Raw genomic sequence first — 20,769 nt, 5'->3', positions numbered from 1 at the left:
TATTTTCCTGTACTGTCTCTGCCAAATGTGTCAGGCTAAAAATATTTTATTGTTTTAATTTGTATTCACTGATTACTAGTAAGGTCTAACGAGAAAGCATTTTTAAACTCAAGGTTTTATGCAAAAACCTTCTAGTTTGAGTCTAATGAAACCACTTATGTTTTCTTTGTTTCTTTTTTTTTTTTCTTTTTTCTTTTTTTTTTTTTTTTTTTTAGATGGGCTCACTACTGCAGCCTCAAAATCCTGGGCTCAAGGGATCCCCCGACCTCAGGCTCTGGAGTAGCTGGGATTACAGGTGCATGCCACAATGCCTGGCACCGCTTGTGTTTTCACAGGGTGCTGCACGCTGTTTCTTCTGTGTTCAATATCTGTTGTGAAAACACAAGCGGAGCCAGGCGTGGTGGTAACATGCCTGTAATCCCAGCTACTCGGAAGCCTGAGGTGGGAGGATCCCTTGATGAAAAACTGTCTCAAAATACCCTGAAATAGTATACAGAGTGACATGGAATATAGAGAGGGGGTTGTTTTTTATTCACAACAGTAACTTTTATTCATTTTTGCAGCAGCAGAACATCTGTGACCAAGTGTTATTATCTCAATGCTCTTTCATTTGATCACTGTCACCACCACTGTGCAGAGGCCACCTGGAAGGCAGAAGCCACAGACAAGCAGCAGCTCCGAAGGGCCTCACTTCCCCCACGGGCTGTAAGCTTCAGATGCAGCTCAGCCCACAGGGGCCGGGCAGGGTGACGCCATCACTGCTTCAGTCTGCCCTGGTCGGGGGAGGATGGTGCAGGCCTGGGACCTTCCAGTTCCAGGACAGCCTAAGTGCCCAACCTGTGGCAAAACTCTTAGTCAAAAGCAGGGATTGAGGGGTTGGGCTCGTTGGGCCTCACACTCAAAAATGACGGGAGAAAGATGCCAATCCTAGAGTTCCCCCTCTCAGGGTCACACTTCATTCATTTCAGACACTGACATAAGCACGCTCCAGTCCACTACCTGAGTCCGTCTGGACTAAGCAGAGAGTTGCATAGGTGGACAAGTGAATGCCCTTTTTATTGAAAACAATAAAAACAAAAATGGCTGGGCACAGTGATTCACCACTGTAATCCCAAAACTATTGGGAGGCCCAAGCGAGTGGATCACCTGAAGTCAGGAGTTTGAGACCAGCCTGACCAACATGATGAAACCCCATCTCTACTAAAAATATAAAAACTAGCCAGGTGTAGTGCCGTGTGCCTGTAGTCCCAGCTACTCGAGAGGCTGAGGCAGGAGAATCGCTTGAACTCGGGAGGCGGAGGTTGCAGTAAGCTGAGATGGTACCACTGCACTCCAGCCTGGGTGACAGAGTCAGACTCTGTCTCAAAACAGCAACAACAACAAAATGACAAAATCTTTCATGGACTGTAAATCTCACCCTGTGATCATATATCTCTTTACTATCATAGAAGACATGCTTGTTAGTTTTTATCAGAAATTCCCTACTTAATACCAATGTCAGACATAGTTTAACTGCTTCCATACAGGTGGGGACAGCTCATAATTTCTATACATTCTGGGCTATCAACAACTCTATCACATACTTTTTAGATTTTAATTTTAATAGCTTTACAAACATTAAAGGCTTCTCTTGGTGCCCTTTCTGATGTATGTGTAAATTTAAAAAAAAAAAATGCCCTGGCACTGAGCACATAGGGGAACACGGCTCCAGGCTGGGGCTGGACACATGTGCCTCTCATCCTGATGACCCAAGGTATGTGCTGTATTCACATCCACTTGCTCCCTGTGATACCCAGCTTCTAATATACTTTTAGGAAATCTTCCCTGCTCTTTCCCCTCTCTGCTCTAGTAAGATTCTCCCCGTGTGCTCAGTTTTATATGGTATGAGTCTGCCTGTTGGGATACGTTACTTTGAAAACCCACACCCATAACTGTGATAGATACGGCCTCTCTCACCAAAAAGAACGCCAGCATCCCCCAGGGCAAGCCACACACCAAGAAGAGGCGAAATGTCACTGCAGCCACTGTGGATCCTCCAGAGTGTGGCCAGGATGGGGCATTTAGGAAACAGGAGGCTGGTTGTTCCTTCAGAGAGTGGCAAACGGGCTGTAATTAGCAAATAAAATCCTAGGCTATGGGACACAACCCAATTCAAGATTACTGTAAGGCCAAACAGATCCTAAAATGAAAAATTCCAGACATCCAGGGCTGACTCGGACTCTCATCACAGACCCACAGTCTTCCACATGCTGCCTTACACACTCCCTGGTGGTTGGGTGATTGGTCTGGAGAAGAAATTCAACCCTGCATGTAAGGAGCAGGGGCCTATGCCATGGCCTCAGCCTGCCCCCACTGCGTGCTGCCGCGGCTGCAGGAGGCCTGGGCAGCTGGCGGAGCCTCCGCGCTCAGAATCGCAGAGACTAGTGCCAGACACAGGAGCTCTGGCCCAGGAGGCAAGGCTCACAGTTTGGAGCCTGAGAACAAACACTTTTAGGTCCATAATTTTCCAATACAGCCATGCTGATTCAAGGACAAAGCAGCCAGTCTGTCTGGGTGACTGCAGGGAGTGACCCACACACACTGTCAGGAGGACGTAGGTGTGTGCGTGTGTGGGCTTCACCCACCACAGTGTTAGAAAGGCCTTCTGACTATTTTCAGTGCTTTCATGCCCACTATTTCCTCAGTTATCTCCACAACATCATATCAGAAAAGCAGACACTAAGACATCAAGAGGGCAGGGAGGGAATGAATGCATAGATCACACCTGTGACCCGTGAGGCTGCTGCAGCCTGTGGCCCCAGCTCAGGCCACCTCTCTGGCTGCTCCTTCCTGGTCCCCTTTGCTGTGTCCTCCTCCTCTACCTCCACAACAAACACTGGGGTTCCCAGGTGTGTTCCTCGGTCCTCCCTCTCTATGTTTCCGTAAGACCAAGGGACTGGGTACTCTCCTCCACTCTAATGGCTTTAAATTCCATTTGTGCCCATGCTGTCCAACATGGCAGCCATACATGATGTGGCTATTTAAATTAACATGAAAATTGAAATTAAAAATTCAGTCTTCAGTCACATCTGCCACATTTCAAGTGCTCAAAAGCAGGTGTGGTTGGTGGCTGCCCTGTGGGCAGTGCAGATACACAACATTCCCATCATCTCAGGAACCTGCATTAGACAGCATGGATCTCTTCATGGACGACCCCCAGATCTGTGTTTCAAGCTCTGCTCTCCCATCCAGCTCCGGATTTGCTGTGCAATCGCCTGCCTGCCATCGCCACTTGCATATTTCACAGCACCTCAGACTTTACGTGATTTAAACACAACCTTCCCCCCAGAATGTTTAATAATCCTGTCCAGCCTGCTTCACAAACAAAGCACCCCACAGAAAAGTAATTTAAAGATTTTAATACATTCTGTGATGGTTAATTGTATGTGTCAACTTGGATAGGCACGGTACCCAGATACTTGGCCAAATATTATTCTAGATGTTTCTGTGAAGGTTTTTTTTTTTTTCCCCCTTTTTTTTTTTTTTTGAGACAGGGTCTGTCACCCAGGCTGGAGAGCAGTGGTACAATCATGGCTTGCTACAGCCTCAAACTCCCAGAGTCAAGTGATTCTCCCACCTCAGCCTCCTGAGTAGCTGGAACCTCAGATGTGTACCACCAAGCCCAGCTAATTAAAAAAAAATTTTTTTTGTAGAAATGGGGGTCTCCCTATGTTGCCTAGGCTGGTCTTAAACTCCTGGGCTCAAGTGATCCTCCTGTCTCGGCCGCCCAAAGTGCTGGGATTACAAGTATGAGCCCCCACACATGGCCTGAGTTTAACATTTAAAGCAGGAGACTTTAGGCAAAGCAAATGACCCCACTTAGTGTGGGTGGGCCTCATCTAATCAGGTGAAGGCCTTAATAGAAAAGGCTAACCTCACCCAAGAAGACGGAATTCCACCAGCAAATGGGCTTCACATTGGGACTGTAGTATCAGCTCTTCCCTGAGTCTCTAGCCTGCGGCTTACCCTGCAGATGCTGGACTTGCTAGCTTCTATAATCTCGAGCTAGTTCCTTAGAATAAATCTCTCCCCAGCCCCCACCTCTCTCTCTCTCTCTCTCTCTACACACACACACACACACACACACACACACACACTCTCTCTCTCTTTTGGTTCTGCTTTTTTGGAGAATTCTAACACCTTAAAAATTAAATTACTTTGCTCAGTTATTGTCATTGCTATGATCCTTCTTTGTACTTTACTTAAATCCTGATGTGGGATAATCGAAACAGAGCTTTTAAACATATCTATGCCTATGCCCTCCCCATCTCAGAAAATGGCCCTTTCAAACTAGACACCAGGGCGTCATCTTTGACTCCTTCCTCTCCTCCTCCCCTACAACCAATCTGTCACTAAGTCCAGTTGATTCTGTCTGAGACATATTTCGAATCCTTTTATGTCTTTCCGTCTGCTTTGCTACCACCCTTGTGGTTAGTGGGTGAGGCCAAACTAGAGCTGTGGGGAAGCTCTGCGGCCTCTCCCGCCCCAGACTCCCCAGATCAGCCCAGCTATGGGGGTCTGCCCCCTCGACTTCCCTGGATCAGCACAGCCTCTCTGGCCCCACTAACTGCATCCAGCCAACCAGCCTTCTTCCATGGCCTGGACAACACCAAGGTGTTCCCTAGCTGCAGCTGCTCCATAGCCCTGGCTCTGCACTGCTGCCTCCTCTACCTTCCAATGCCGGTTTTTTTTTTTTGAGAAGGAGTCTTGCTCTGTTGCCCAGACTGAAGTGCAGTGGTGCGATCCGCCTCCCAGGTTCAAGCAATTCTCCTGCCTCAGCCTCCCAAGTAGCTGGGATTACAGGTGTGCATCAGCACGCCCAGCTAATTTTTGTATTTTTAGTAGAGATGGAGTTTCACCATGTTGGGCAGGCTGGTCTTGAACTCCTGAACTCAGGTGATCCACCCGCTTCGGCCTCCCAAAGTACTGGGATTACAGGCGGGAGCCACTATGCCCAGCCCCAACGCCAGTTTTGACATCACCGCTGCAGTCTCCCTGGTCTAAATGTGATCCCCATCACTCAGTCTCACAGCACTGAGTTTCTCTCTGGGCTCTTGGACCACTTATCCTTGCTAATTTATAATTTTACTTGTTATAAGTCTACTCGCTTATTATCTGTCTAGCTCATGAGGGCACAGAACATCTCTATTGTTGATTGTTTTCTTATGATAGTGCCCGATGCTTGACAAGAAATTCTTGAGTGACCAACAGCAGGACCCAGCACAGTATTTTCCAAAGTATGCTCTGTGGGACATTTTGTAGGAGATTCTAGGTCAGGGGTTGGCAAACTGCTGTCCCAAATCTGGTTCATAGCCTGTTTTTGTAAATAAAGTTTTTTGGGACACAGCCATGCACATTCATTTACAAAGTGACCAATGGCCTCTTTAGCCCGATGGTAGAGTTGAATAGTTGTGACTGGACCACCTGACCCACTGAGTCTATTACATGGCCCTTAACAGGGAAAATCTGCCAACCCTTGTTGTGTGATTGTAGTAAAACAGACAAATATAAGTAAAGAGATTAAGTGGATCTGATCTATGTTGGGTTAAACAGTCACATAGATTTCTTAATGTAGGACTTCTTGAAGTCTTTAATGTGTTAACAGGCACCATGCTCTCCGAAAATGTGATGCAATATACAGTGTCCAAGACTTATTTGAACAGGGAATTCTTTTTGTTGGTGCTTGCTGGTTCTTTGGAATAGGCTTTGAAAAATGCTGGCCAAGGTCTTGAAACCATGAAGGTGAGATTCCTGAGAAGGGAAACTGAGGAAGATTTGCTGAGGATGGATATTCCATGGTGCAGTCAAACAGTCAGGAGTTATCTGTACCTGGTATCAATATCCCAACTTCTACTTCAGGCCTGTAAGCCCCTACCACAGTGGGGTTTATCAATTAGGAATCCTCCTGCATTTCTTAGAGGATAACCAAGGTGACAGGGCCATGACTTACTTTCTCCTGACTATTCAGCTCCTGGTAGGGGATGTGGGCAGGCAGGTAGGTGTGGAGCAGAGCACAGAAGGCCAGGCCATCGCTCCAGCTGCTGCTGAAATTGGTGATGTCAATGTTCTGCAGGAAAGAAAAGTAGTAATAAATACTATTGCAAACTGTGCAGTATCACAGATGAGGAAGATTGTGATAAGATGGGAATCTACACAAAATCAATGTGCAAAAATCACAAGCATTCCTATACACCAATAACAGACAAACAGAGAGCCAAAATCATGAGTGAATTCTCATTCACAAATGCTACAAAGAGAATAAAATACCTAGGAATCCAACTTACAAGGGATGTGAAGGACATCTTCAAGGAGAACTACAAACCACTGCTCAATGAAATAAAAGAGGACACAAACAAATGGAAGAACATTCCATGCTCATGAGTAGGAAGAATCAATATCATGAAAATGGCCATACTACCCAAGGTAATTTATAGATTCAATGCCATCCCCATTAAGCTACCAATGACTTTCTTCACAGAATTGGAAAAAACTACTTTAAAGTTCATATGGAACCAAAAATGAGCCTGCATTGCCAAGACAATCCTAAGCAAAAAGCACAAAGCTGGAGGCATCATGCTACCTGACTTCAAACTATACTCCAAGGCTACAGCAACCAAAACAGCATGGTACTGGTACCAAAACAGAGATGTAGACCAATGGAACAGAATAGAGCCCTCGGAAATAATACCACACATCTACAACCATCTGATCTTTGACAAACAAGACAAAAACAAGAAATGGGGAAAGGACTCCCTATTTAATAAATGGTGCTGGGAAAACTGGTTAGCCATATGTAGAAAGCTGAAACTGGATCCCTTCCTTACACCTTAGACAAAAATTAATTCAAGATGGATTAAAGACTTAAATGTTAGACCTAAAACCATAAAAAACCTAGAAGAAAACCTAGGCAATACCATTCAGGACATAGGCATGGGCAAGGACTTCATGACTAAAACACCAAAAGCAATGGCAACAAAAGCCAAAATTGACAAATGAGATCTAATTAAACTAAAGAGTTTCTGCAGAGCAAAAGAAACTACCATCAGAGTGAAGAGGCAACCTACAGAATGGGAGAAAATTTTTACAGTCTACCCATCTGACAAAGGGCTAATAGCCAGAATCTACAAAGAACTTAAACAAATTTACAAGAAAAAAATCAAACAACCCCATCAAAAAGTGGGCAAAGGATATGAACAGACACTTGTCAAAAGAAGACATTTATGCAACCAACAGACACATGAAACAATGCTCGTCACCACTGGCCATCAGAGAAATGCAAATCAAAACCTCAACGAGATACCATCTCACACCAGTTAGAATGGTGATCATTAAAAAGTCAGGAAATAACAGGTGCTGGAGAGGATGTTGAGAAATAGGAACACTTTTACACTGTTGGTGGGACTGTAAACTAGTTCAACCATTGTGGAAGACAGTGTGGTGATTCCTCAAGGATCTAGAACTAGAAATACCATTTGACCCAGCAATCCCATTACTGGGCATATATCCAAAAGATTATAAATCACACTGCTATAAAGACACATGCACACATATGTTTACTGCAGCACTAATCACAATAGCAAGACTTGGAACCAACCCAAATGTCCATCAATGATAGACTGGATTAAGAAAATGTGGCACATATACACCATGGAATACTATACAGCCATAAAAAAGGATGAGTTCATGTCCTTTGTAGGGACATGGATGAAGCTGGAAACCATCATACTGAGTAAACTATCACAAGGACAGAAAACCAAACACTGCATGTTCTCACTCATAGGTGGGAATTGAACAATGAGAACATTTGGACACAGGGTGGGGAACATCACACACAACGGTGGGGCCTGTCGTTGGGTGGGGGGAGGGGGGAGGGATAGCATTAGGAGATATACCTAATGTAAATGATGAGTTAACGGGTGCAGGACACCAACATGGCACATGTATACATATGTAACAAACCTGCACGTTGTGCACACGTACCCTAGAACTTAAAGTATTATAATAATAATAATAATAATAATAATAATAATAATAATAATATAATAATAATAATAAAAGATGGGAATCTACCTTTGGATTTTTCAGTAAGGCAACATAAGAATAAACTTCCCAAATTTGCTCAGAGTACATTTTGTTTTGGTACCAGGAATGGCCTGGTGTTGCCCAAATCCATTCACAGAATAGCATTGAGGAAAAGCCTTCAGTGCTCAAAACAGTAGAGGATTTCTGTCCATCCCTCAGGAGAGTCATTAAAGGCTCAAAGATATCTTATTCTCAAATTAACCTACCTGATTAGTTTTGTACATGCCAGCATTTCCCAGACTTATTTGGTCAAGGAGGAATCACTACCACCACCACCATCATCAGTACCTTCACAACCATGACCATCATCCCCACCACCGTCATCACTACCACCATCACCATCTCTGTATAACCCCAATTCACAACAAGCAGACCAAGATGAGAAGGTCTTAAAGACCTACAAGGCTGTCTCTGGATTGCTCTTCCTACCACACTCTTCTCCCCACAATGTAGGAGGCTTCTCAGGGGGAAAAGAAAACCCGTCCTGCTCAGCAGCCCCGTCAGCACACCAAACAAGCAGGGAGCATGAGGCTGCATGGGGAGAAAGAAGCTCCTCCATCAGGATGGGTGCAGCCCCCAGCAGCTGCTTGGTACACAGTGATAAGGAAACTAAAATCCAACTCTAGCTGGGCATGGTGGCTCACGCCTCTATTCCCAACACTTTGGAAGGCTGAGGCAAGTGGATCACCTGAGGTCAAGAGTTTGAGACCAGCTTAGCCAACATGGTTAAACCCCGTCTCTACTAAAAATACAAAAATGAGCCAGATGTGGTGGTGGGCACCTGTAATCCCAGCTACTTGGGAGGCTGAGGCAGGCAAATGCCTTGAACCTGGAACGTAGAGATTGCAGTGAGCTGAGATTGCACCACTGCACTCCAGCCTAGGTGACATTCTGTCTCAAAAAAACAAAAACAAAAACAATTCAATTCTAACTCCCTGCCCATCGAGATGGTGGCTTCTGAAGACTCCTGTACCGGTCCCCTAGGCCAGCTGGGGACTCCAGTGCATCCCCACCTCTTAGATCCCCAGTCCTGTCAGCCACCTGCTCACCCCAACAAGGTTTTCTTCCCTGGATCCACAAAGGTTGTCCCAAATGAAGCATCAAGCTCCCAAGCCTGCTAAAGCTGGGAGCTCAGGTTGTTTAAGCAGGGGCCTTGCAAGAGATTGCAGAAGCGGGGCATAGCTTGGGCTTGGCTGAGTTTTAGGTCTGTGTTGGGTTTTGGGACAAGAAGAATTGGGCAAGTCTAGGGTTCCTTCCTGCACTCTCCCCACAGCCACTGAGGAGCTCTTCCTCTTCTTGCCCTGTCCTGCGAAATGTGAAGCCAGCAAAGTTGGAAAGCTGTGGTGGGTGCTGCCTCCCTCCCACAGGGTGGACACTGACCACTGTTCCCTCCCTCTGCCCAGATGGCCAAATGCAACCCTACAACAAGTTAACTCTCTGACTGCCCTGGGAAGGTCATTTAGGGTGTTTCTATCAGAATCAATTTCTAACTGAAAAGGAGAGGCAGGGTGAAGAGGAATAATGCATGACATTAAGATGGAATAAGAGAAGGAGGTTTGATGGAACTCTCCTCAAAGTGTGTGTAAAGAGGTTCTGGAGAACATGCATAGGATGGAGATGTGTACTAAAATATGATACCATGTTTCCTGTGAAGTTTCCTTAGGGTTCTGGAAGCAAATAATCTTAGGCAAAAAAAGCCTATAACCTCATTTAGGTTTTTAATCTAGATTTTTTGAGGGTTATTTCAAGCTAGCCTGACCCTTAGCAATAAGGTTGGTCAAATATCTCATTTAAAACTGAGGTCAAAAGAGATGGTGTCACATGTCACATGTACGGTTTACCTGAATGACACAGATACAAAGAATCTGTCCCTGATTTTTTGAGGGTTATTTCAAGCTAGCCTGACCCTTAGCAATAAGGTTGGTCAAATATCTCATTTGAAACTGAGGTCAAAAGAGATGGGGTGTCACATGTCACATGTACGGTTTACCTGAATGACACAGATCCAAAGAATCTGTCCCTGTCTTCCCAGCAAACCTCTTCTCAGTTCTAGTCAGCATCCAGGATGACCCTGGTGGGCCCCAGAATGTCCCCCAAAAGCACCAGCTTTCAGGAAGACAGTGTTCTGGAGTCTGCTTTGCAGTTACATTTCCCCAGCGAGGAGTATCTGGCTGAAAGCAACACACAACCATAATAACATCTCTTCATCTTGGCTTTCATGACTCAAGCACAATCAACTTTCAGCAGTCGCTAAGCACATCAGCATTACGTAAAAGCCTGAGGATGCCTTTTGTTGGGAGGGCCCCATCTTGTAACTTCTGGGGCCACTGGGAAGCTAATCCTGTGGACTTTTGGCTTCAAAGTCTCTTTGGGTTCGACAGCTACCTGATGAAACCTGGACACTGCTTTAGAAATGAGGAATGCTTTCATTTTACACTTTCTGAAGAGGTTTGTAGGTTACGGAGGCTGAGGTGAGTGGATCACCTGAGGTCAGGAGTTCAAGACCAGCCTGGCCAATGTAGTGAAACCTCAACTCTACTAAAAATACAAAATTAGCTGGGCATGGTGGCAGGTACCTGTAATCCCAGCTACTCAGGAGGCTGAGGCAGGAGAATTGCTTGAACCTGGGAGGTGGAGGTTGCAGTCAGCTGAGATAGCACCACTGCACTCCAGCTGGGGTGACAGAGATTGACTCCGTCTCAAAAAAAAAAAAAAAAAAAGAAGAAAAAACGACAGGTGGTGGTGGGGCAGTGGGGTGCCCCATCCAGTTCACTGAAATCATTCAAACCAGATGTATGGACATCAAACCCTGGGAAGGTGAAAACAAGGAGGGCCTCTAACAGAGGGTCTGGTTTCTGCTTTCCTCTTTGGAAGGGCAAAGAGCACTGTGGCCCCTGCCAGTACTGAGCTCCCCCTTCCTTCCTCTGCCACGCACAGGCTGGCTGAGACCCTATCTCCAAACCCATCTCTTGCAGTGCTGACCTGGAGGAAGGAAAGCCAGGCTTTATATCCAGAAACTCGTTTTGACGTTTACATTATGCTGATCTCAAGGCATCTGTGTACACAAGGCAAGCGCTTGCCCTGCCTGGAAGTGTTCTTTCCCAAGACCAATGCTGACGGATACTAGATCGTTTCCAACAGAAAGGCAACATTTTAAATAGAAAACCAAATGCTCAATGAGCAAGACCAAAGTCCTTTAAGTATGAGTCCCTTGGCTGGGTGCGGTAGCTCACGCTGTAACCCCAGCACTTTGGGAGGCCAAGGCAGGCAGATCACTTGAGCTCAGGAGTTTGAGACCAGACTGGCCAACATGGTGAAATCCCATCTCTACTAAAAATACAAAAATTAGCTGGGTGTGGTGGCACATGCCTGTAGTCCCAGCTACTTGGGAGGCTGAAGCAAGAAGATCGTTTGAGCCCAGGATGCGGAGCTTGCAGTGAGCCAAGATCATGCCACTGTACTCCCGCCTGCACGACAGAGTGAAACCATCTTTAAAAAAAAAATGGTGGGCTGGGAAGGGCAGTGGCATTTGCTGAGTGCCTGTGATAAGCCTGTCACTGTGCATTTTCTCATTTACAGCCATGCACGATGACTAGTGTTATACCCATTTTACAGATAAAAAAGCCAGAACAAAAAGAAATATTTCTAGTGCCAGAGTCAGGGCCAGAACGCCAGCTCCATTTGCCTCTGAAGCACATGTCCCGTTTGCAGTGGACACTGCCAACAGAGAAGGGTGAGGAGAGGAGAGGACACCAGGCAGGGTGGCTGCGGCATGGACGTCAGCACTGTTGGCAGCACTGAAAGCAGACCCTGCTGAAAGAGGCCCTGCAGCTTGCTCAATTCACGTCTTCGACAAGAGTGAAAGGCAAGGCTGAGGGTGGGAGAGGGCAGATTCTAGAGGAGTGAGTGGTGAAACTTTGGTTCCTTCTTGTCAGTTAAAGAAACTAGAACCCCATTTTCTGAGGCCAGGCCAGGCCCATCAGGAACAGACTCTGGGGTGGATGGCATTGCTCTCTGCACTGGTGAATGCTACCGCCCCAAGGAACTTGTGCATCCAAACGGGCCAGGTTCTCCTTCTCACCCTTCCTCCCTCCCTTCCTAAATTCACTTTAACACTTGCTAAATCCTTCTTTTCCAAAAACATGAGAACATTATATACATACATCTTCTATCATTTCTGATACAAAACAGCATTTTTCTTCATCTGCAAAATCTTCAGAAGCATTTGAGAGGTCAGATGGATCCGAAGCTCAACAATGCCACCATCTCCCACAACCAAGAAGGCGCCCATATGCTAGTTCACTGAACACTGTCAAGAATAGTTTTTGGGCTCAGAGTTGGTGGCCCAGAACTTTGGGAGGCCAAGGTGGGCAGATCACTTGAGGTTAGGAGTTCCAGACCAGCCTGGCCAACATGGTGAAACCTCATGTCTACCAAAAAAATTTAAAAATTAGCCAGGCATGGTGGTGTGTGCCTGTAATCCCAGCTATTCAGGAGGCTGAAGGGGGAGAATTGCTTGAACTCAGGAGGCAGAGGTCGCAGTGAGCAGAGATCATGCCACTACACTCCAGCCAGGGCAACAGAGTGAGACCCTGTCTCAAAAAAATAAATATAAAATACATAAAAATAAAAATCAGGCAAGTGTGGTGGTGCATGTCTGTAGTTGCAGCTACTTGGAAAGCTGAGGTGGGAGAAACACTGGAGCCCAGGAATTCAAGGTGGCAGTGAGCCATGATCACACCAGCCTGGGTGACAGAGTGAGACTCTTTAAAAAAAAAAAAAAAAAAAAAGTTATTTTTTTGTTTTCCTTGTGTAGGGGCCCTGCCAGTCTTCTCTGTATCATTCCCATGTTGGTATGTATGTTGCAAAGTGACCACTAGTTCTTGATCTGTAACTATAAATGGGTCACAGGTTGAGACTAAAGTCTGGCAAGATCAAAGCCATGGTTGAAAAACCAAACAAAATGACTGAAACCCGCAGGAGAGCTCTGACAGTCCAGTGCCTCAGGACAGACTGCACTGGTGGTGCTCTGGGGGCTCGGCCGTATTTGAATGCAGATCCTGGCACTGCAGCAGTGAGACCACACAGAAATGACACAGGAAAAAGGAGAACGTGTACCACCTTAAAAAAGAATTATTATAAAAGTCCAAATCTAGTCAGGCAGACAAGCCCAAGCCCATGGTCAGGAAACACTCTTCTTCCCTCTAAACAAAGTTTCCCTGCCTCAGACTTTTTATTGCTGACATTGGCAGAGGTAGAGGCCACCCAACTACGGTTTGCGACATAACACTCACTCCAAGAACGTTATACTCCTAAATAAAGATGTTCCCTTTCATCTCAGAGTAGAACAACCCCAACCGAGTCCCCTAGTTGCCATCTGAAATTATCTCTAATTCTAGCTGAGCATCAGGGGCGCCAGAAACTCCCAGTCCAGTGCAGCTGGGGGACAACTCAAAGCCGTGTGCACTGTCATCCACAATGGCTGAACTAATTTACATTCCCACCAACAGTATAAAAGTGTTCCCTTTTTGGCCAGGCACAGTAGTTCACGCTTGTAATCCCAGCACTTTTTGGGAGGCCTAGGCGGATGGATCACTTGAGGCCAGGAGTTTGAGAACAGCCTGGCCAACATGGTGAAACCCTATCTCTACTAAAAATACAAAAAATTAGCCAGGCATGGTGGTGTGCACCTATAGTCCCATCCCAGCTACTTGGGAGGCTGAGGCAGGAGAGTCACTTGAACCCGGGAGGCAGAGGTTGCACTGATCCTAGATCGTGCCCCTGCACTCTAGCCTGGACATCAGAGCAAGACTCCATCTGATATGGTCGGGCTGTGTCCCCACCCAAATCTCAACTTGAATTGTATTTCCCAGAATTCTCAAGTGTTGTGGGAGGGACCCAGGGGGAGGTAACTGAATCATAAGGGCCAGTCTTTCCCATGCTATTCTCGTGACAGTGAATAAGTCTCACAAGATCTCATGAGTTTATCAGGGGTTTCCACTTTTGCTTCTGTTCTCTTTTTCTCTTGCTGCCACCACCATGTAAGAAGTGCCTTTCGGCCGGGCATGGTGGCTCATGCCTGTAATCCCAGCACTTTGGGAGGTTGAAGTGGGTGGATCACGAGGTCAGGAGTTCAAGACCAGCCTGGCCAAGATGGTGAAATCCCGTCTCTACTAAAAATACAAAAATTAGCCGGACACGGTGGCAGGCGCCTGTAATCCCAGCTACTCAGGAGGCTGAGGCAGGAGAATCACTTGAACCCGGGGTGGGAGCAGAGGTTGCAGTGAACCGAGATCGCACCACTGCACCCCAGCCTGGGCAACAGAGTGAGACTCCATCTCGGGGAAAAAAAAAAAAAAAAAAGAAGTGCCCTTCACCTCCTGCCATGATTCTGAGGCCTCCCCAGCAATGTGAAACTGTAAGTCCAATTAATCCTCTTTTTCTTCCCAGTCTCAGGTATGTCTTTATCAACAGCATGAAAATGGACTAATATACCATCTCAAAAAAGAAAAAAAAGCATTCATTTTTCTCTACAACCTTGCAAGCATCTGTTGTTTCTTGACTTTTTTATAATTGCCATTCTGGCTGGTGTGAGATGGTATCTCACTGTGGTTTTGCTTTGCATTTCTCTAATGATTAGTGATGTTGAGGTTTTTTTCATATATTTGTTGGCTACATAAATGTCTTCTTTTGAGAAATGTCTGTTCATGTCCTTTGCCCACTTTTTAATGGGGATGTTGTTTTTTTTCTTCTAAATTTGTTTAAGTTCCTTGTAGTCCTCAAAGATCTAGAAGAAGAAAAACCATTTGACCCAGCAATCCTATTAGTGGTTATATACCCAAATGAATATAAATCCTTCTATTATAAAGATACATGCACACGTTATGTCCACTGCAGCACCATTCACAACAGCAAAGTCAAGGAATCAACCCAAATGCCCATCAGTGATAGACTGAATAAAGAAAATGTGGTACATATACACCATACTATGCAGCCATAAAAAAACAAGATCATGTCCTTTGCAGGGACATGGATGGAGCTGGAAGCCCCTTTCCTCAGCAAACTAGTGTAGAAACAGAAAACCAAACTTATAAAGCTCTCATTTATAAGTGGAAGGTGAACAAATGAAAACACATGGACACATGGAGGGAAACAACATACACTGAGGCCTGTTGGGGGTCGGGGAGGGAGAGCATCAGGAAGAATCGCTAATGTATATTGAGCTTAATACCTAGGTGATGGGTTGATCTATGCAGCAAACCACCATGGCACACCTATGTAACAAACCTGCACATCCTGCACATGTACCCTGAAACTTTAAAATAAAAGTTGATTTAAAAGAAGAACTAAAATAATTAAATTTCTCAGAAATAAAACAAAACAAAAAAAGCTGTGTGTACTTAGGCCTTACTCAGACATAAGGCCGAGCAGCAACCTGCAGAGACCTGTGCATCTCAGAGGCTGCTCCGCTGCTGTTCTTAAAACAAAAGTGGTTTCCTTTCCAGTCACTGGGGTGTGCTTTCATGAGCTCTAAGGTGTATTTTCAGGAACGAGGGGGTCAATATCAGTGTGGCACAACTGATATCATTCACACTTTCCACATGGATGGACGATGACTTGCAGAAAAGAGATGAATTGAGTTATGCTTTATCAGAGCTCTCAGTTCATTCAAAGCCATGTCATTTACATTACTGTTCCCTTGCAGACCACATACAGAGGCTATGAGCTATGCAGTGTGTTGCACCCTCATCAGCAGCGCCCAGGGGAGGCAGGGGAGGCTGAGGACGGCAGCCGATGGCCTAATGGAGTGGAAGGGGGTCAGTCCTCCAGGAGCCAGGACTTCCTTAGGGCTAGCACAGTTTCCAGGAGCTCCTGCAGCCTGGGCCCTGGGGGCCAGTTCGTGGGGGTTGGAGGGAAGAGGCAGGCAGCAGCGATGGGATCATGCCATCATTCACCAGTCTCTTGGGGGCTGGTTTCCTGGACTGGAAAAGCATCCAGCCCTGGGCAGCCAGGAGCTAGGAAGGGTCTGTGGGTCCCAGGTAGGTGGGTTAAGATCCAGTCCCACTGCAGTGACCAGAGAGGTCAAGGAAGCCATGGCAGCAAGGTACTCATGTGGGCAGGGCCAATATACTGGGCACCAGGCAGAAAAACAGCAGTTTGTGGGACATGGGTGGCCGGGCAAGTCCTAGGCACCCCAGGGAGCAAGCTGAGAACTCATTCCAGGACCTACCCCTGGATGGAGGTGAAAAGTCTCGTTTTTGGTGAGGGGATGAGTAGAGCTGGCACAGGCCTTAAAGTAGAGAGAGGTGAAATCTGGCTGAGCTGCTGGGCAACAAGTCCTCAATGCTCACAGAAGCAGCCAAAACTAAGAAGAAACACAGACCACCCCAGGGATGTTCATATGGTAAGGTCTTTTCCCAAGGACCACTCATCTGAGACTCAGGGGTTCATCAAAAGAACAATGAGAAGAAAATGAAAAGCAGCCAAGCAGGCATTCTGTAGGCTGTATCTTCTGGTATTTTCCTTGATATTCATCCCTGAATAAAACGGACTAGGATCATTGTTATCCTTGAGTGGAAGCTGGTAACCAGGGGAACATGAAGAGGATTCTGGGGGGCTGAATGCTGTGCCTTCTAGACCTGGGTCACCTCGTGAACATCCCCCATGCACATGTGTATGTTATACCTCAATTAAAAAGGAGGTCATGTGCGCTGGCTCACAAATCCCAGCACTTTGGGAGGCCGAGGCAGGAGCTGCTTGAGCCCAAGAGTTCAAGACTAGCCTGGGCAACATGGCGGGACCCTGTCTCTACAAAAAATGTAAAAATTAGCCAGGCATGATAATGCATGCCTATAATCCCAGCTACTGGGAAGGCTGAAGCAGGAGAATCACTTGAGCCTGGGGAGGTTGGGGCTGCAGTGAGCCATGATCAAATCACTTCACTCCAGCCTGGGTGGTAGAGCGAGACCCTATCAAAAAAAAAAAAAAGAAGGAAGGAAGAAAGGGAGGGAGGGAAGGGGAGAGAGAAGGAGGGAGGGCAGGGAGGGAGGAAGGAAACAAGGAGGGAAGGACCCTGATCGTCTTAAGGGGCTAGATTGTGATGTCCACTCTGAACACTAACATTTGGAATTCATGTACGAGATTTTTGGGAAGGAAAAAGCGGAGCAAACACAGAAAGAAACTTGCTGATTATTTTTACCCAGGGAAATGCTAGTTACTAATTACAAATTAACTTTTCCTAGGATATAAATACTTTAGCAATATTTCTGAGTGGAATATGGAACTTTTTGATGAAAGTCTTAGGTGTTTAATAAAAGGGTAACAGTCCAACCATCTCCAAAACTGGTTATAGGTCTCTAGGAGGGTTTAGAAAAAAAAAAAAAAGTAAGATACAGAATTTTGTCCACCTCAATGAAGCAAAAGTCATTTGAGAAAAATGAAGACATTGAATTACACACGGGAAAGTATAATTCTAATTTTAGTGCATATCCAAGAATATCTTCCCAGAGTGTTGAGGTTGTATTAAAGTTCCAGACGGGGGAATGCAGAGACAGCACTCATGAATAACGCAGCAGGACAGGGCAAAGCAAAACCGCACAGCCTGCGCATTTGCTTCTAGAAGATGCTTTCGCTTGCCTTGGTTGCCTGGTTACTTGCCTTGCATTGGTTATTAACATTTGGTAAAAACATCAATCACTGGCGGAACAAGCTGCAGGGTACACACTGAATTGTGTATTGTGCTAAATTCAACCGAGGACACAGCTAGATTTCATGGCTGCATTCCCAGTACTTCTTTACCTTCACCAAGGACCTCCAGGTGCCTCCATGAGGTGTCTGTGAATGAACTGACTCTGTGTACACTAACTGCAAAAGTCAAAAAGAAAAAAGCAAAGCTTCTTGGGAAAAAGGCAGGAGACTGATTAGAAAATGCTGTACGTTCATTCTTGCAGGAACCAGCTGTCTCAGGCTCATGGTGATCTAAAGAGTCTCACTCCCTGAATCTCTCTGGGGTTTTGCCAATCAGTCTTTATTATCACAGCTGTGGAATCAGATTGAGTTTTTACTTTTCGGAAAGTGTAACAGTTTACAGATCACAGAGGATAAAAGCAGCTCATTCCTCACTGGAGCTCAGCATGTGCAATAAAAGCCCAGGGAGGATCACACTTACTTTGAAGGTCTGGTGAGAGAGGATACAAAGCAAATACACACATAAGATTTCATGTGAAATCTCAGCAAATGCAGCCTGTGCTCCTTCCCTGCCATGCATTCAGTGTTCGGTCCTTGCCTGGGACAAGTGTACACACACATCCAGTTTTAGTACCTCTGTTCTGATCTCAGACTATCTGGTAAACCTCGAGTGGCCTCGTCCTGCACATGGACAGCACAACCCTTGGCCATGACTTGTGGAGACCTGCACATAGACTCTCCTGGGCCCCCTATCTTCATAGCATCCTCCTTTCTGATGCCCCATTCCATAAAAATGTGCGGCTTTGGCTGCCCTCTCTGATCACCGCCTCCTCAGCCAGTGGGGCTGCTGTGCTCTGCTCAGAGGCCAGCTCCCTGCACTGGGAGGTGGATATTGTTCCCAGGCAGAGAGCTGGTGAGCTGGCCATCACTGCAGGAGTTTCCCTTCTCCCAGGGATTAGTCTCGCATTGCTTGTTTCCTAGAGATGAGTTCCAGATGGCTAAGCTTAAAACCCAAAATTATAACATTATAAATAGAAAAATATAGAAGAATAGACTTATAATCCTGGGGAAAGAAAGCCACCTAAGGCACAAAATGCAAAAAGTATAAAGGAAAGGATTGAGAAATCTGACTTAAAAAAAGTTTCTATATGAAAAAATTAAAACCAATATATGTATAGCAAATGACTAATACTCAAAATATATTCCTGTAATCAATAAGAAAGAGGACAGACATGTTAGCCCATGCCTATAATCCTAGCACTGAGAGGTTGAGGCAAGTGGATCGCTCGAGGCCAGGAGTTTGAGAACAGCCTGGGAAACATGGCGAAACCTCATCTCCTCCAAAAAAATACAAAAATTAGCCAAATGTGGTGGCATGCACCTGTAGTCCCAGCTACTTGGGAGGCTGAGGTGGGAGGACTGCTTGAGCTCAGGAGGCAGAGGTTGAGGTGAGCCAAGATCGTGCCACTACACTCCAGCCAGGGTGACAGAGCAAGACTCTGTCTCAAAAAAAAAGACAAACAACTCAAGTAAAAATTGGCACACAAATGAACCTGTAATGTACTGAAGAGGAAATACAAATAGTCTGAAATATATGAAAAGATGTTCAGTCTCACCAGAAAATAAAAATGGTAAAATATCATTTTTACTCATCAAACTGGCAAAAATTAAAGACTCTTAATTCATAAGGTTAATGAAGATGTTATTGTAATCCACTGTTTCAGGGTGGTTTGCTCTACAGCTACAGACAATCAGAATACCTGAAGTGACTTCTTTTATATTTGCTGCAAAGGGTAAGTCACATCTCTGGCAGCGGAAAGCTACCTTTTGTCCCTCAAGCAAATAACTCTGGGATTCCTTGGAATGCCTTTCCATTTCTGCTGTTGTTCATATTATTGCTTTAATCGTTTTTGTTTGTTTTTCTGAGATAGGGTCTGGCTCTGCTGCCCAGGTTGGAGTGCAATAGTGTGACCAGGGCTCACTGTAGCCTCAATCTCCTGTGCTCAAGTGATCCTCCCACCTCAGCCTCCCGAGTAGCTGGGACTACAGGTGGAAGCCACCATGCCTGGCTAATTTTTTTTTTTCATCTTTTCTTAGAGATGGGGTCTCACTATGTTGCCCAGGCTGGTCTTGAACTCCCGAGGTCAAGCAATCCTCCTGCCTCAGCCTCTGAAAGTGCTGAGATTACAGGCATGAGCCACCACACGCACCCAGCCAATTATTTATTTTTCTACTTTAGATTTTATATGGCTCATTATCTCCCAAATCAAATCTGACAACTTCTACTTATCTTTTAAGATTTAAAAAAATGCAGACCTCCTCAACCTGTTCAATTCAATATCATTATTACTCTGAAACATGAGCTGCAGAGGTCATGATCATGGCTGTTTCCACTGTGTCTTTGCTTCTGCAACACTACGGTGGGCAGAATGACGTGTGAAGGGGGTCTCCTCTGCCGTGGCTTCATAGCACCTTTCCAGTCAGGCAGGGCAACCCACTTTCATCAGCACGCTTTCTCTAAACTTTTTTGGCTCTTCTTAGTTGCTTATTCTTCCAGGTGAATTTTTAATTATTTTGTTAAGTTCAAGAATAAAAGTTGGGATTTTAATCGGAATTGCATTAAATTTAGAGACTAATTTGGAATAATTCGCTTTTTAAATGTTCCTCCCACTCTTTTATCCATATTGAAAGCACTGAGGGTTTGAGACTGGGAAAATGGAGACAGTGGCCACAGTGAGCTGGTGCAGGAAGCAGCGCCCTTCCCTTTACTCCTCTGTGGGCAAGAGTCTTCCTATGGCAAGAGGATGGCTGTGTCCCAGAGATGTTCAGGCAGATGCTGCACAGTCCCTCCCTGGAGACAGAATCACAGAAGATACACATCTCAGGAGTGGCTGGGGCCCTGGTCTTTCTTGCTTCCTCCATTTTCACTTGACAAACACTCAGAAGTCCCCACCCACAGTG

The 20,769-nt window shown here is 45.7% G+C and overlaps 1 protein-coding gene and 1 non-coding gene across 9 annotated transcripts in view; both read right to left on the bottom strand.

Moving 5' to 3' along the window:
• The window catches only part of SPECC1 (sperm antigen with calponin homology and coiled-coil domains 1), a 305,733-nt gene that overhangs the window by 11,698 nt on the left and 273,266 nt on the right, over positions 1-20,769 (bottom strand). For 5 of the 8 annotated variants that reach the window (XM_054536298.2, XM_054536299.2, XM_024241502.3 and 2 more), the window contains one exon: positions 5,990-6,106. The exons of the other annotated variants lie outside the window; for them this stretch is intronic. In XM_054536298.2, coding sequence (XP_054392273.1) covers positions 5,990-6,106 — 117 coding nt within the window. The remainder of the gene's footprint in view (positions 1-5,989; positions 6,107-20,769) is intronic. 8 annotated transcript variants of the gene reach the window in all.
• On the bottom strand, positions 12,893-12,998 carry LOC112131442 (U6 spliceosomal RNA). Its single transcript, XR_002913514.1, has one exon. It is a non-coding gene; the product is annotated as a U6 spliceosomal RNA (small nuclear RNA).

The sequence above is a fragment of the Pongo abelii genome, chromosome 19 (assembly GCF_028885655.2).
Source record: "Pongo abelii isolate AG06213 chromosome 19, NHGRI_mPonAbe1-v2.0_pri, whole genome shotgun sequence".
Lineage (NCBI taxonomy): Eukaryota > Metazoa > Chordata > Mammalia > Primates > Hominidae > Pongo > Pongo abelii.
The sequence above is the reverse complement of the archived record's forward strand: the minus strand, read 5'-3'. Positions and strand labels throughout refer to the sequence as shown.